Source organism: Rissa tridactyla, chromosome 2 (genome assembly GCF_028500815.1).
Source record: "Rissa tridactyla isolate bRisTri1 chromosome 2, bRisTri1.patW.cur.20221130, whole genome shotgun sequence".
In the NCBI taxonomy this organism is placed as follows: Eukaryota; Metazoa; Chordata; class Aves; order Charadriiformes; family Laridae; genus Rissa; species Rissa tridactyla.
In genome coordinates this window covers 153,141,578-153,156,815 of record NC_071467.1, presented here as the reverse complement: position 1 = coordinate 153,156,815, position 15,238 = coordinate 153,141,578, and the positions used below count along the sequence as shown (strand labels likewise).

Genomic DNA, 15,238 nt, shown 5'->3' with positions numbered 1-15,238 from the left:
GAAATTGAGATTTTCTGACAAGGTACCAGTGACGTAGAGGTAAAATCTTGCTATAAAAGCCATTCCTACTGAAGCAGAATTCCTCCAAATGTTCTTTGAAAATCCGCTACTGGATTGGGTATTGTATTTGAATTATAAGAGACAACTCAAAAGCGTGATCTTGAAGGCAGATTTGACGAATATTTCCTTATGAAATATATAAGACTGGCAAACTTCAAATAGTTACACTAGTACTAAAACTTCCAGTTAAATCACTCTTCAAGGTTTGACATCCCTTTTTCTCTCTCCCTCTCATACCACCAGAAACTGGGCCTGCAACGGGCCCCACTCTCCACTTTTAAAAGCTTAAACAGCCCACAGATGATTTAAAAGTTCTAAAAGTTCTAGTTTTATTCAAGCAGCTTTACCCACTCCAAAAAATAAAATGTTTCATGAATTTCCATGGATACGAGCGTGAAGGCAACTGCCACATGAAACTTATTAACTCAGACACTGCATGTCATCATTTGTTACAGTCCCCAGCACCACTCATGAGGTAAACCCTTGCTGGGGACACAGATTTGCACTTCGAGAGCCCGACTGTCACTGCCACATGTACTGAGATGGATGGAAGGGCTCTCACTTGAAGAGCAGCAAGAAACATAAATTTACAGCGTCAAAGTAAGTTTCCTTTCAGCACATCAGCCTTTGGCATCACTTATTTAAAAAAAAGGTATGTTTGGCAACACTACCAATTTGAGAAATGCTTAGAAATACTTCATGACTTGCAGGAACACTAAGGAGTCAACATCCAGCATTTTCTCTTCATGACACAGATAACCAGGCTGTTGTGCTTTCATTGTAAAGAACATAATTGTAAAATGATAAAAATACCATTAGAGTTCTAGATTGTGAAGGCTTTTTCCTACCCCAGCGCCTCATCTGTAAACATCTGTATGTCATACAGCTTCAAACAATCCAACAAAAACATTATAGCTAGTCTAATAGGAAATAAAATTTCAGGAACCCAGTAACATCTCATTACATACAGTAATCGCTCTGTCATCTTTGACCTAAAGACCTCCAGTGAACATGACTCCAGGGTAACAGACCTGCGAAGCACGCTTCAAAAAGCTGTTTTACCCAAAGTATTTCCAGTTGTTTTGTGTGTACGGATATTTATTGTCCATCAGTCTCCTCCGTGAAAACTTATTTCTCAGATTCTATCCATAAAAAGGGGCAAGACACAGAAAGGAAACCCGAAGTTGTTTGCTCTTTTTCAGAACGAAAGACAGCTTGCCCATTTGAATATGCGACGTTGCACCGACAACAGTCCCAGATCAAAACCAACAAAATTTAAAAACAAATAATACAAAAGGAATTTTCTAACAACAGGTTACAACTCCAGCCTTGCAACATACCACAGTTTAAAGGGGAACAGAGACAGAACACACATGTGCCTTGATACAACAAATTAAACAACCAACCAAGATATTTTTTTTTTTTTTGCAAAGAACTACGAAGACGCAGGAAGTTATCTGCATTGTTAACAAGCACACACGCACTTACTACTTCCACCTATGCCCTTCTTCCCGCCCAGAAAAAACAAGCCACACGAAGAGCAAGGCACAAAAGCCGCGCATCTCTGACCAAAAACTTTCCTGCAGACCGTGCTGGTTGGTATAGATGGAGAAATCCGTACCATCAGAGAGCGCTGCATGCTGCTATGCTGGACAACACTGCTGTTGGAAGAATTAATCATTCATAGATCAACAATTGGTTCTTTCATCTCCCTGGCTTTCTCAGAGCAGACCATTAAGTATTTTTTTCCACCTACCGATCCTGTTACACTCCAATTTTTCAGCTGCGTGTAGCAAAGACATCTGAATAACATTCATATTTCCAAAATGTATCTAATTAAAAGAAATAATCTTAACCAGAGAGGGAACCTATCCGCTTCTACAGGCTTCATAACTTTGCCAGTGTCAAGAACTGCCTTAACATAAAACTCTGTAGTAAAAATCACAATCGAATAAGCCACAAAAAAAATGTGGAAGGCAAACTGAAGTGCACCAAAGTCTCTCTTTCTGGCTTTCTACCAAAGGCAGTCCATGGAAACTAATCCATGAGATAGCTGACCTTTCACCAAGTGAAGTTTTAGGAGTAAATACCTCTGCTAATCAAAAACTAAATTACATGTATACATTAAACCGCATCTTTAAAATTAAGCTGCATTCCCGTTAGCCCAAACGGCAGCACATTCAGTCGCTACTAAACCAACGGGAATACGGCTTTTTTGACTATCACTGCAGAGAAAGACAGGGAGAGGGAAAGGAGGGATTCAGGAGCCTCATCGTGACAGCAGCAGAGGAAGGAAAAGTGGCTGGAAGAGAGGGTTGTCAGGGGAAACATTTCTCCCGCTGTTACCGCCGCCCGGGTTTGCCCTTCCCGTCCGCAGCCCCGCAGCGGCCTGGCAGCGACCCCGGCTCGGTACGGCGGGGGCTGCGCTGCCCGCCCTGACACGGGGCTCCCTTCCCGGGGCCACAGCCGAGCCCCGACACCTGTCCATGACCCCCGGGCCCGGCGGGGCGGGCGAGTGTGGGTAATGCCGCTTCGCCCCACCCTGCGGGGACCCGCCACCCGGGACCGGGACCTGCGGGGTGCGGGGGGGGGATGCTCCAGCCCTGCCCGGAGGGTCCCACACTCCTCCCCCGGGGGACAGGAGCGGCTCCGGAGGACAAATCCCGCGGGGTTGGACCGCGACACCCCGGTGAGCCCCACGGGGGCGGGCGCGGGGACCCAACGGGGCCCGGTGTGCGGGCGGCAGGACCGGCCGGCCCGGCCCCCCCGCGGGGCAGAGCCGCGGCCCCGCCGCAGGGAGGGGAGGGGGATCGGGGGCTCCCCATCCCTCCCGCCCGCCCTCACCGTCGATGTTCTCCCGGTCGCTGATGTGCTGCAGGTTGCAGCCCGTGTCCTCCCGGCTCAGCTCGGCCTCGGGGCGGTAGGACTCCAGCCGGGAGTGGGCATTCCTGCGCAGCTTGGGGCTGGAGGAGACGCAGCAGGAGGTGGTGTTCCCCATCTTCTCGGCCCGGCCCCGGCCCCGGTCCCGGCTCGGGAGGCGGCGAGGGGCGGCGGGTCAGCAGGGGCGGCGGGAAGCCATGGGCAGCGGCGGAGAGGCGGGGGACCGGCGGGGGAAGAGGCGGCGGCTGCGGCGCCCTGCGGCTGCACTGGCCGGCGGATCCCCCCGGCGGCTCATCCGCGGGGGCGGCCCCGCAGCGCGGCCCGCCGGCGTGGGCTGCGGCACCTAAGCCCTCCTCCGCGGGCAGCCGGCGCCGGGCCCGCCGAGGCACAGCCCCATCGCCGCCGGCGGGGCCGCCGCGCTCCTCCTCCTCCTCCCCCGCCGCTGCGCAGCCGCCGGGCCCGCTCCGCACACCCGCCCAGGCGGCAGCGCCGCAGCCTCCGCGGCAGCGGCACCGCAGCAGCAGCAGCAGCAGCAGCCGCCCCGGGCGGCCCCCGCGAACCGGTTCCGGTTCAAGCGGGCGGTAACGCCTCCCGCCGGGCGGGCTGCGGGAGCGGTGGCCGGCGCCCTGCCCGCTGCCGGGGCGGCGGAGAGACCTGGCCGGCGGCCGGAGGGGCCTCAGCGGGGGCCGCGGCCGGCGAAGGCAGCGCTCCGGCTGTGGGCGGCCCCGGCGGCCTGCGCACGTCTGTGTGGGCGCTGCATGATGCCCATGGGGATGCTCTGGCCCTGGTGATGATGCTCTGGCCCTGATGATGATGGCCGTGGTGATGCTCTGGCCCTGCTGATGATGGCCTTGGTGATGATGATGCTGGCCCTGCTGATGCTCTGGCCCTGCTGATGTTGGCCTTGGTGATGATGATGCTGGCCCTGCTGATGCTCTGGCCCTGCTGATGATGGCCTTGGTGATGATGATGCTGGCCCTGCTGATGCTCTGGCCCTGGTGGTGATGGCCCTGGTGATGATGATGCTGGCCCTGCTGATGCTCTGGCCCAGTGGGTGGCTGAGCCTTGGGAAACCCCTATGTTTGTTCCCAGAGCTCATCATCCCTGTGGAAACCCAGCGTGGCAGCCAGCATCTTCTCCGTTTGGCCTCTGATGGAGGCCCCAAGGGCACAGTGGCCAGACCGCCAGCGGACACACTGCTAGCCCCAGCGCTGGGAAGTCTGTGTGCTGCTCCCAGCAGGACATTTTCACCCGTGTTTCTTAGCTTTTTCAAGAATGCACAAGTTCTTTGAGAACTTCATAAGAATTCCTTTAGACGGATGGTGTCAAAGGTCACTGGCCAAGGAGGGAGCACGTGTGTAACATGCTATATACCGCTTTCCCTCTCTTCAGAGCTTTCCCAGTCAAAATCCACTTTTTCAGTATTAGTGTAATGCCAAAGATGGAAGTTTTGCATGTTTTTTATTAGTTGGGGTTTTTTTTTCATTTTAAAAATCTCTGTAATCTAAGCAAATCTCATGACTACTGAAGGTCTGAGTCATGGTGGTTGAATGGGTACACTGATAATTTGACAACAGAAAAACACATTTATGGACTTACAAAAAATGCTTTGACTTACAGCCCCGCATCCAGGGAACCATTACATGTTACTCTACCAGGCACCTCATGATTATCTGCTGTTTTCATAAGATCTGCTCAAGTCAGATGATTACATGAAAGACTTCCAAGTTATCGTCCTACTTTTTTTTTTTTTTCAGGTCACGCATTTCAAAGAAAAATTAATTTTTAATTTTCAACTATCTTTGAATGTTTATTTGATGCAAACTTACCCTACCGAGATACAAAGAACAAGAAAGACAAAGAATGGTTTTTTTAAAAATCTGTTTTGAGGATGTATTCCGTAACTAATTCTGTGACACCCCCCAAGCATGGATGGGCAGCGGTTTGTGAGTTACATTGTCCCCTTGTGTTTAAGTAACTCAGGAGCAATAAGAATGGGTTTAGTGTCTTTTGTGTATTCGTGTCTTCAGTAGCTTGCATCCAAACAGAAGGAAATACTTGCTGGTCCTCTGGATTAGAAATGTTACCTTGTAGGTTGTCCTGCTACCCAGCGCTTCCCACCACCGTGTAGGTCGTTTCTTGCTGGGGGCACCTCGGCTGCTCCTTCCAGCACACCCCGCTCTGCTGCTGCCGGCGGGGCCTCCTGGTCCTCTCCTCACACCAGGCCCGGCTTAAATCTGATTAAATCTCAAATGGGCATAAGCAGTGATCAGCAACTTTCAAACACAAATTTGTAAGAGTCATATCATTTTAGTATACATACAACAGAATAATAAAATGTTAGTGAGGTGCCTTGCTTACCGCATCTCACAGGAGGACCTCAACAGAGCTACAGAGACCTCTGAGGAAGGATTTTCTGTTTGCTGCCTGCCATGGCTCCCTGACCCGCCCTGTTAAATCCTGCCTTCCTGTAAGAATCAGGGACACTTACCCATTTATGGCCTTTTTGACCTGCAGTGTCCCAGCGTGACCACTCCTGGGGCACCGGTGCCATTGTCTTTTAAGTACACGCTTGGGTAACATCAACTGGGAAGTCATTGTGTCACCTTGCCTTGCTGTACCAATCCCACTACATTTTTTAGGCATACAGCAAACACCTCATAACCCCTAATTATTTAGAGACTTTTTAACAGCTCTAAATCTCTTGTAGCAAATCCTTAGTCAAATCTTGCAATTTAGACATATACCACAATCTTCATAAGCTTTGAAACAAGACAGGCAATGACATAATGATGGAGATGGGTTAATTGCAAAATCTGCTTCTCTAGGGAGATAAGCAGAGCTTAAAAGGACATATTTTCTTCACTAAAAAGGGATGATTTAAACTTTGGTCTATAGTTAAGGCTAATATTCTAAAAGTAAACATTTAAAATTTTTTTAAATATAAAGTATTTAAAACTCGTCATCATCAGTTGTGACCGTGTAATCACTGTGTAGCTACCTATTTTCTTACTTGCAGTCTTTTCTTCTGAATTTTTCATGTACCTTTATTCCTCCTCCTTTCACCCCAAGAGCTTGCTGAAGTACATTATAATGACAAAGGTGCTACAATACATATTTAAAGATAAAGTCAAAGAAAAGGAACGCTGCTTTAGGGTAATGGTCTCCTGCTGGTATCTAAGAGCTGAGAAAAGTACATAGGTGAAATACATGTCAGGAAAGCTATTTGGTTGTCAATTATGATTACTTTATTTCAGCTGTATCAAGTGTATGGTGCAAATGTAACTGTATTGTTTGATAAATATTGGTACAGTAAAACAAGAACAGTTCGCTCTACCTTACTGACGTGTTTAGATGTCACGGAGAAGATCTTCTATGTCTTTCTTTGGTTAGAGACCGTTCTGTTCTTGAGGTTTAAGATTATGTATTTTAATGGTTTTGCCCTCCTGAGCAGCTTCATGCCTCAGCTGAGGAACACCATAAAGCTCCTTAAACTAAAGCCAGGCCTTTCAAGGTTGGTCAGCGCTGAGGTACCTCTGTTTACAAAGGGCTTATGCCTGCACAAAGGTATTTTTAAATCTGTAGCATCTCCACCATACAGAAAACAATGAATTTTGATAGGTTAAATATTAATGATGTGATGTGACCCATTAAATTTTTGTGCTTGAAGTCTTCCTGGAACATTGTCAAAAAACGTAAGTGTTTCAAACCAGCAGCTGTAGGTCACTGCTTTGCTTAGATAAGATTTGTATCTATTTTGAGTAGAAAAAAATGATAAATATTATTTAATACAAAACTACATGCTGCTTGCAAACTGAACGATAAGGGAAGCACAGTTTAAAAAAATATCCTTAGGATAAATGATTGGTGACAACCAGGTCCTTTGATTCTGCTCGTCTTTAAAGCAGTCTGAGGAATTTGTGTCACACAACACCTTCCCCACACCGCCATCTAATGTTTAATAAGAGTCCTACAAGCAATTGAGGCGTACGTTCACTCTAAAATGCCATATTGTCAAATTTATCGCAGAGCCAATCGTTGTATGGAGTTTAAGGAAAAGCTTGAAATGAACATTCCTATGTAAAAAATTATCTGTCTGGTCAACTGAGTCATACTCTAAGCTCTGTTGATTGTAATAGCTAAATCTCTTCAGACTATAATATTAAAGTCCAAATCAACTAAAACCATAGTGATGAACGCACCTGAGGAATGTTGATTATTATCCCTCTGATAATTGTATTCATTATCACTTACGTTTATCGTTACATGCCTAAATTCACCAGCAGTAACAGACTTTCTTCCTCAAGGCAGGTTCAGGACACATCATTCTTGATTCTGAGCCAACCCGCATGGCAAAGCCTTTCGCTGTGCTCCTCAAGAGAATGCATTCGTGGATCGTGTCTTAGATTCCCACCCCTATGGATCTGGAGGGACTACTCCTGTGGCAGATTTCCCCTTTGCTTAAGGTATTGATCCTTCTAGGATTAAGGCAGTCTTCTCTTTCTTGGAGGGAGAAATCCAGGGCTTGCCAAAAACCACCCTTTCAGCCTTGTCACAAGTTTCCTGAAGCCCTTTCTCTGCCCACCCCAACCACTGACGTTTGGGGGTTTCTGTGGTACTTAGCAGATAGGTGCAGCTACTGTTCCCAGGAGAGACACCAAGACCTAACCAGAAGTACATAAGAGGTGGCAGCTACTGCTTAGCATCACCTAGCTTAAAACCACTCAAATGGTGCCAGTGAAGTTAGCCCTTTGGTGACCGGCACTCCTGTTTCTCAGAAAGCAAATATCTTATTTGTACCAGAGAGAAACGTGTAAAGAGTAAATCAAGATTTATTTTGAAGATAAAGGGAGAAATTTGGGGTACGTACTTCATGTATTTAACTTCAGTGCGTAAGTCAGGATATTAATCTCGCGCTAGCCAACAGAGAGATACTATTCTCGGCAATAATTCAGAGCACAAAGTCAAGGTCCTGCTGTGAAGTGCATGGCAACTAGAGGATCCTATCTGTTTTCATTTGCTATAGAGGAGGAAATAGGCAATTCAAGAATGAAAGTGACACACTGGAGAGCAGATGTTAGAACACTTCCCTAAATGTGCACACCCCAGATAAGTTTTTATTTATTTATTTGCTTTAATTATTGCCATATTATTCACCAGTTTGAAATCACTGCAGAAAGAGTCAGTTTCCCCTCAACCAGGGAAAAATTGTTCATTGTTTAAGGTGAAACACTTCAAGAACAACTATACTGGAATATTTATGTATGTATAACCATTCATAGTTCTTTTTTATTTCTTCAGGGATGGAACAAGATAAGATCTGCACTTGGAAGCAGCCAGCACCCCACGCATTATGCCTGTGAGGGAAGATCACGCATAGAGCACAGGTCTGCAGGGAGAAGGGGGAGGGAGGAGTCAGCGTAGCAAGCGGTGCCCTGGCTGCTCTCGGGTCGTGGAGGAAGGCGCAGGCAATGGGGTTTAACCAGCTGGGTGCAATTTGATTGGATTAGGTTTGGCACAGTTTCATGTGCTCGTAATTCATCAGTGAGTGGAGTAACTATATTGGAAAGCTACTGCGGAAAACCAGCGTTGCCCCCGATGCTGCTGTCGTAGGTAGATAGAGCACAATCCCATACAGTCTCTCTCAGTGTTTTTCTCTCTCTTCATATTGTCGCCCTGTTCTTTCTTTTGTGCCAGTGCATGTCTTCCCATGTCAGGATTGGCCGCCTTTTCTTGGTCTGAGATCTTGACACGTAAAGAGCAATAATTACTCAATAGTATGGCTTGATGACTATGAGCAAGGGTGGGAGTGCCCCCTCTTGAACAATGAAACCCCTTGTAGAGAAAAGCCTAACTAAACAAAACAAAATAATGTGTAAAACCAGGCGGTGCTGCCACAAAGCACTTTGCCAGCTAGAGAATCTATATGGAGTATGAATAAGAGCCTACTGTGTTTTAGTCCTTTCTGCTTGTGAAAGATACTATTCTATAAAGAAATATCTGTTAATCTGTTCTGATTTCATACAAGTCCAGGCAAGTATAACTTCTTTGGTTTCAATGAAGCTACTCCTAATTTACACTGAGAATGAGACCTGACCCAGGCGCAGCAATTTGGGATACCATGTTTGGACAGAACTGTTTTCTCTCAAATTCATCTTAAGAAAATAAAACCCCCCCCACTTTTACCCAAAACTCAATACCTGGCAATTTTGAATATCAGTTGTGGCAGCTCGCAGTTAGAAACATTTATGCGTCGTATGAGCTTACAAGTTCCTGTATCAGAAATACAGCTCACCAGAAAAGCATGTGTCCGTACATACGTGTGCTCAGGCTGAGTCCTCTATATGAAGAGCAGCATCAGGGAAGTTTATTGCTTTAGCCTACAGCTCGCCAGAAGACCAGCCTTTTAAACTAGAATAAGAGAGGGCTTTGAAGAAAAGTTAAAGGTTTCAGAGTCAGGGAATCAAGCTAAATATGGCAAACTGTATAGACTTACCTCGAAAACTGTTCCTATGAAGCACGTTCTCAAACTGGGTACGGTTCTGCTAAGTATTAACATCTATATCGAGTGAAAACAGACCTTCCTCGGTTAATTTTCAAATCAGGAGGTGAAACGAAACAGTGAGAAAGTTCTCAGTATGGAAATTAAAGCTCTTGAAGTATCCGAGTTTTCAACAGAGAAGTGTCCAGGCATGAACCTCGCTGATTTTTAGCAAGGTGCTACAACTGTAAATACCTGTAGGAACTCCTTTAGTGTTGCAGAGAGGCCAAAAGTCACCCCTCTCAAGACAAACCCCCTAAGTTTCTGTGTATATGCCTGGAAAATACAGAAAATGGAAATACAGATCTTAGAGGTAAAGAACCACAAATTAATTAATGCACTTAACAAATAAACAGCAGATATATAATTTTGAGTGTGTAGTTCTTAAAGGCTTTGTTCAGCTTCCGGAGGTCCTACATGGGGCAGTACCCTTTCCTTTGAAAAATAATGTAAGATTGCAAACTGCGTGCCTAAACGGGCTGAAAGTTTTCCTTTCTTTTCTATTTGAACAGTGAATTCTGTCCACTCTCAAAGGGCATTGGTATCAACATCCTTTGAGCAGAAAGGCTGGCCTACAAAAGTAATAAAAACATTTACCTCTGTATGATTTCCAAAGTCCTTTCCCTCTCAATGAAAAAGTACGCAGGACATAATCAAGCCTACAGAATTCAAACTGAATATTTAAAAATTTCCCCTCAAGTATAGCAAAAGCTGGCATGATTGTTAGAATCAGTTTCCATTGCTTCAGCAAAAAAGGAAGGAAAGACTTTCTCCTTTAACCAGGTGAAGCTCGCTTTCTTTTACTTCGGCTGCTATCAGCAAGCCTTCAGTCAGACACATCCTAAGTGACCTGAAGGGAAAGCTTCAACTCTTTCTGCTTATTCATTTACTACGTTTTAAACTACATCATCATGGAGATAGCAGCACTTTGAGAATAACCACCCACTGATTTGCACACAGTCGAGGAACCCAAATTCAGCTTTCTGCTCCACTGCAGGCTGCGTGCAAGACTTTTGAAAACCCCCTCATCCCTGTTTCTCACATCCCTTTCAGGGAAATGGGAATAATAAAATCTCACTGTATCAAAGGGTATTTTTAAGACTAAAATATTTAAAATGGCAAGTTGTTAATGTATTAGAGGAAAGGGGACCGAATAAAATGGCTAGATTACTCTCAATCATAGTTTTTCCTATCCTATCGTGGCACTTCTGATGTGCACGCTACCATCACTTGATGCAGACTGTGCCCGTACCTGTCATTAAATGTGAAATAAATCCTTGTATGTTGTAACGCATTCTGCCACTTGTGTAGCTTATTAACTTTGCTGTCATCATCACTCAACAAGCAGATACATCAGCTGATAGAAGAAACGCCAACGTGAGAATAGTGAGTTCATAGGTTAAAAAAAGTCATCTTTTCTCTATAAATAGAGTTGGTGTAAATCACCAGAGTCTGCAAAACGGGCCTGGGAAAATTAGTCACTGACCTACAAACACTTCCCGCTGGATGTCTGCAAATCCATTTCACACAGTTAAAACTGATGAGAACTAAAGCAGATAAAGAAGCAGGACCATACGGTAAAATAAAGAATAGAGTGTCCTAGCGAACATGAAAAGAAATGCAAGTACAAGTAATAAAAATGTATTAATACTGCTGTGCAATTATTCTACATAATTAAAAGACAAAATGAACCATTTAAAGTTTTTTTTAATAAAAATAAGGGAATACTTTTTAAACTCCTAATGAGGAAACAGTTACATATTTTCACTATCCTGCAGTCCTTGTGGCAGCTCTGGAATTTTAGCAGCTGGCCAGCCAGGAGGCCTTGTCATCTGCCATCGCACCCAGCACCGTGTGGCTGAACAGGGAACTCAGCACAGCAATTCCCATAGAAAACTGCTGACTAACACTGGGAAGAATCTAGTCAATTTGAATTACACTTCAAATTAAAGAGAATATAATTAATGAAGACACTTGTATCTCAAATAAGGATCTAGCTTGCTGTTTTTTCCTTCTAAGTTCCTTCTCTGCTGGAACTCTTCAGCCAACACTTTACTAGACTGTCCTCTGCTGAGAGACCTCTCCCACTCACAACATGCCCCTGGGGGAGTGCTACAGGAAATAAAATATGTGCATTAGAACAGGTATTTTCTTAGGCCCAGTTCACTGCATCACCAGGCTTATTGTAGCATAATTTTGTTGCGCTCATGAGTGTGATACTTTAAAAAAAAACCCACCTGACTAAATTGGTGATGAGTGTCCCTTTATTTTAAAGCTACTCAACTGGAAAGGATTTAGAGACACCAGATTTTTACATTCCAGGAACTTTGAACCATCACGTATTTTGACAGTTTACCAAGTTCTAATAAATAACATGAAAGCGTGTTACAACATATGACTATAAATTGCAGCCCTCCTGGATATGCTCGGCTCCAAACTGAGAAGAGAGACCTCCCCAAACTCATTTTTAAAACCAGAAAGGTATCTTGAACAATACAGGACAGAATATCTGTCCATAAGCATATACACATTTTCTTAAAATTTTATAATAAAACTTCTAAAATAGCAGCAAGATCTTTTCAATAAATAGCAAAAGCACAATAAAATAAAGACTTTTTTTGTTTCTGCAATCTCTCAGTTTAAATAATTGCTAATACTGGGTGAATTACATGAATTGCAAAATTTGGTACAAGATTACAAAGCAAAATTCTTTCTTTGGAGTGCTTAGGCAATTCAGGCCAGATGTTTGCAGTTGCCCCTTAAAGCTTTAAAGCTGATGAAATCCAGTCTTTGGACTTTATTTATGTATTCACGTTATGCAAAGTCTCTAACCTCAGCTTTCATTGCCTTTGTCCATAAGAAAGTTGCTAAAGACACATCTCACTCATTAAGTATGGTGGTTTATCCATAATGATAATACAGTATTTTCTCAAAGTCTGTTAACTGGTCTCATAACGTTCCCAGTTGTTCAGACTGAGATATGTTAAGAATTCACAACTGGTATGGGGCTGCCTACATAGCTAAAATACGTGTCTTGGTGGTGTCTTGGTCTTTCTCATCAAATATGTGTTGGCAAAGTGTTTAGGTGCAGGATAAATCATGCTGCTGGCCACAGTGTAGTCAACAAAAGCAGAAAAAAAATATACATGAAAGTAATGCAAAATACATTTTCTATCATTCCTCTAGAGTGTTAGGGCTCATGGACTCTTTGAGGTTGATCCATACCCTTAATTGGACAAAATCCCATTGACAAGAATTAAAAAAAAAAAAAAAAGGGAGGGGGCAAAAAAAAAGGCAACTACTGGAATAAACAGAAATACAAACACCGAGTTAACTGTCTCACTGAAAGCGCTCACTGCCCCAAATATCCTGCTTTTATATATGCTTAAACTTAACGTACAAATCTGCAGGTGCCATCGAAGAAGCAGATGCGTCAGGGAGCCCGTGGAATAATGCATCACTAAAAACTGCACAGTAGGGTCAGTCCATAGGGAGATTCCCAACAACTGCAAGACCCAGCTTGCGTAGCTATTCACTCCTCCGTCCTCACTCTACCAATCACTGCTCAGGTTTAGCATGTCCATATTTATTAAGAATATTCATTTTTTCATAGAGGATAGGTCACGTTGTAAAGAGTGTATTTCCACTGACACTGCATCAAACCACTCAGGCCCAATGACAGCAACACTTGCACGTACCTAAGAGGGCCATTTCAGACAGGAGATTTGCCACCCTGAACTGTTAATAAAACTGGCTGTCCCAGGCTCCCGTATGTGTGATCACGTCTGTTCCCCTCTGCCAACATTATTATTTGTGTGGCCATATAGGAAGCTAGGGCACGAGCCTCTTCTTGTTGAAGCTAAATCAGCCAAAAAAGTTTTCAGCCAGTTTCTAACCCAGCTTACCAAGTGGTTGTGCTGACGTTATTACTAGCTCAAGAGAAGCAATAGAAATCGGTGACTGGGGAAAGACAGGACTTTTTCTGGGTCATGGTCTCACTCGAGGGGCTTAAGTGACAGAGACAGCAGCCTAAATTTGGGAATCGTGCCTGAGAGCAAATATATTCTCATCAGTCTTCTCTATTACTACTCCTACACTGCCACTTCCTTTTCCAGGACATCCAAGATGCTGAAATAAAAGCAGGACAGTATTTTTAATCAAGTGAATTTGACTAGTGCCAGACAACTTCAGCAGCTGACTTGAAATCTTCCACCGTGCCGTTCTCTGTTGGTCATATCATTCGCTTCCACCTCAAGAACCTGGAACATCACAGAGCATTGCTGAGCACAGACTAAGAATCAGAAACATACAATACGGATATTGAAACAAGCACTGGCTTTTTATTAATCCTGTTATCTTTAACTATCATGCTGGAAATCATAATTTTGAATTATCTCATTTCACAAGCAGAGCTGCTGGACCCTCTGCTTGTGTAATTTTGGAAACGTATTTTTAAGCAAAAGATGCCATGCTTTCTGCTGTGTAGAAGGAAAACTAGAATAGTAATGTTCTGTCAGAGAAGGAGTTACATATTTTTGACAACAGAAAAAAGTTCAGCTGGAAGTGAGAGGCTATGTAACCAAGCGAAACTTAATCTCTTCTCATCCTATTTTGCAGAAAGCTACTGCGCAATCACCCGTGCACTCCAGCTTCCTATCAGTCAGACACGCAGAAATTGCAAGCTACTGGCTGCTTCTTCCCAAGTTGCGATGTCACACTCATCTTGACTTCTAGCACTCGACTCGAGAGTTAGAGGAGATGATGCAACAGAGAAGACTGAGAAGGATATTATCTGGCTGATCCCTACATAAAAACCAAACCAAAACAAAAATAGATTACATCAGAAAATGACCAATTTAATAAATTTGAGGCAATTTTCCCTTTGAGGTTGGACCTACAAATGCAAAGCTCTCTCAGTTCTTACTAATGACTTTGAGACTATGCAGTATTATTTTTATGAGAAGTGTAAATAATTCTCACACATTCGTAGAACAAGCATAGCCTGGAAAAATTAAATCTTAACTTCCTTGCAGCTGTCTCCAAGTTTACTGAATTCCACCTGAAATAAGAGAAAAATCACTCCTTCAATTCTTGGTTAAGGATGGGCAGTTTTAGTTCTGGGTATTTCTGAGATCAGGATACTTGCATATTATCCCATGTATCATATTAATACTTTTACTTACAAAAAGAGTATACACATCTGGGACTTCCCCGGAAATATTTCTATGGGAAGAGGTTGAGGTTTTGTCCAAGATTTCTAGACCCAGATGTCGATTGGACTACTGCATTGTTCATGTCATCTGCCTGTCAACTCTACATGCATTATTTTTTCACATTTCCTTCAAAGTTTCACAGCATTGTACATTCACAGCATTCACAGCTGTGTATACCAAGTATACTCTCTTCTTTTTGCCCATGAAATGGGGGAAATCCTACTTTCTTCTCTCTGTCAAGACATTCCAGTTATTTTTTTCATTTTATACAGGAAGGAAACAGGCTGTCTTTAGTACCTATTGTATTTGTCTTAGCATCATTCACATCTCTGAAGCTTCTCTCACCCACAGTACACACAGAGCCGAGTAGTGGCTATCTCGGTTACCATACCCTGTATACACATCAAAAATTATAAAGACTAAGAAAAGTAGAGTAAAAAAAAGCGTAAAAAATATTATTTGGAAAAAATAAATAAATAAAATTGTCCATTCACAGTGCAATTTTAGAATATATAAATGTAGCTTAATAAAGAAACAATTCCTG

At 43.8% G+C, this 15,238-nt stretch overlaps 1 protein-coding gene across 2 annotated transcripts in view; it reads right to left on the bottom strand.

Moving 5' to 3' along the window:
- The window catches only part of CCNY (cyclin Y), a 129,658-nt gene extending 126,192 nt beyond the window's left edge, over positions 1 to 3,466 (bottom strand). The window contains exon 1 of one of the 2 annotated variants that reach the window (XM_054191235.1): positions 2,905 to 3,466. In XM_054191235.1, coding sequence (XP_054047210.1) covers positions 2,905 to 3,058 — 154 coding nt within the window. In that variant the 5' untranslated portion in view covers positions 3,059 to 3,466. The remainder of the gene's footprint in view (positions 1 to 2,904) is intronic. The other variant, XM_054191236.1, reaches the window with a different exon arrangement.
- Between the last annotated feature and the right edge of the window lie 11,772 nt (positions 3,467 to 15,238).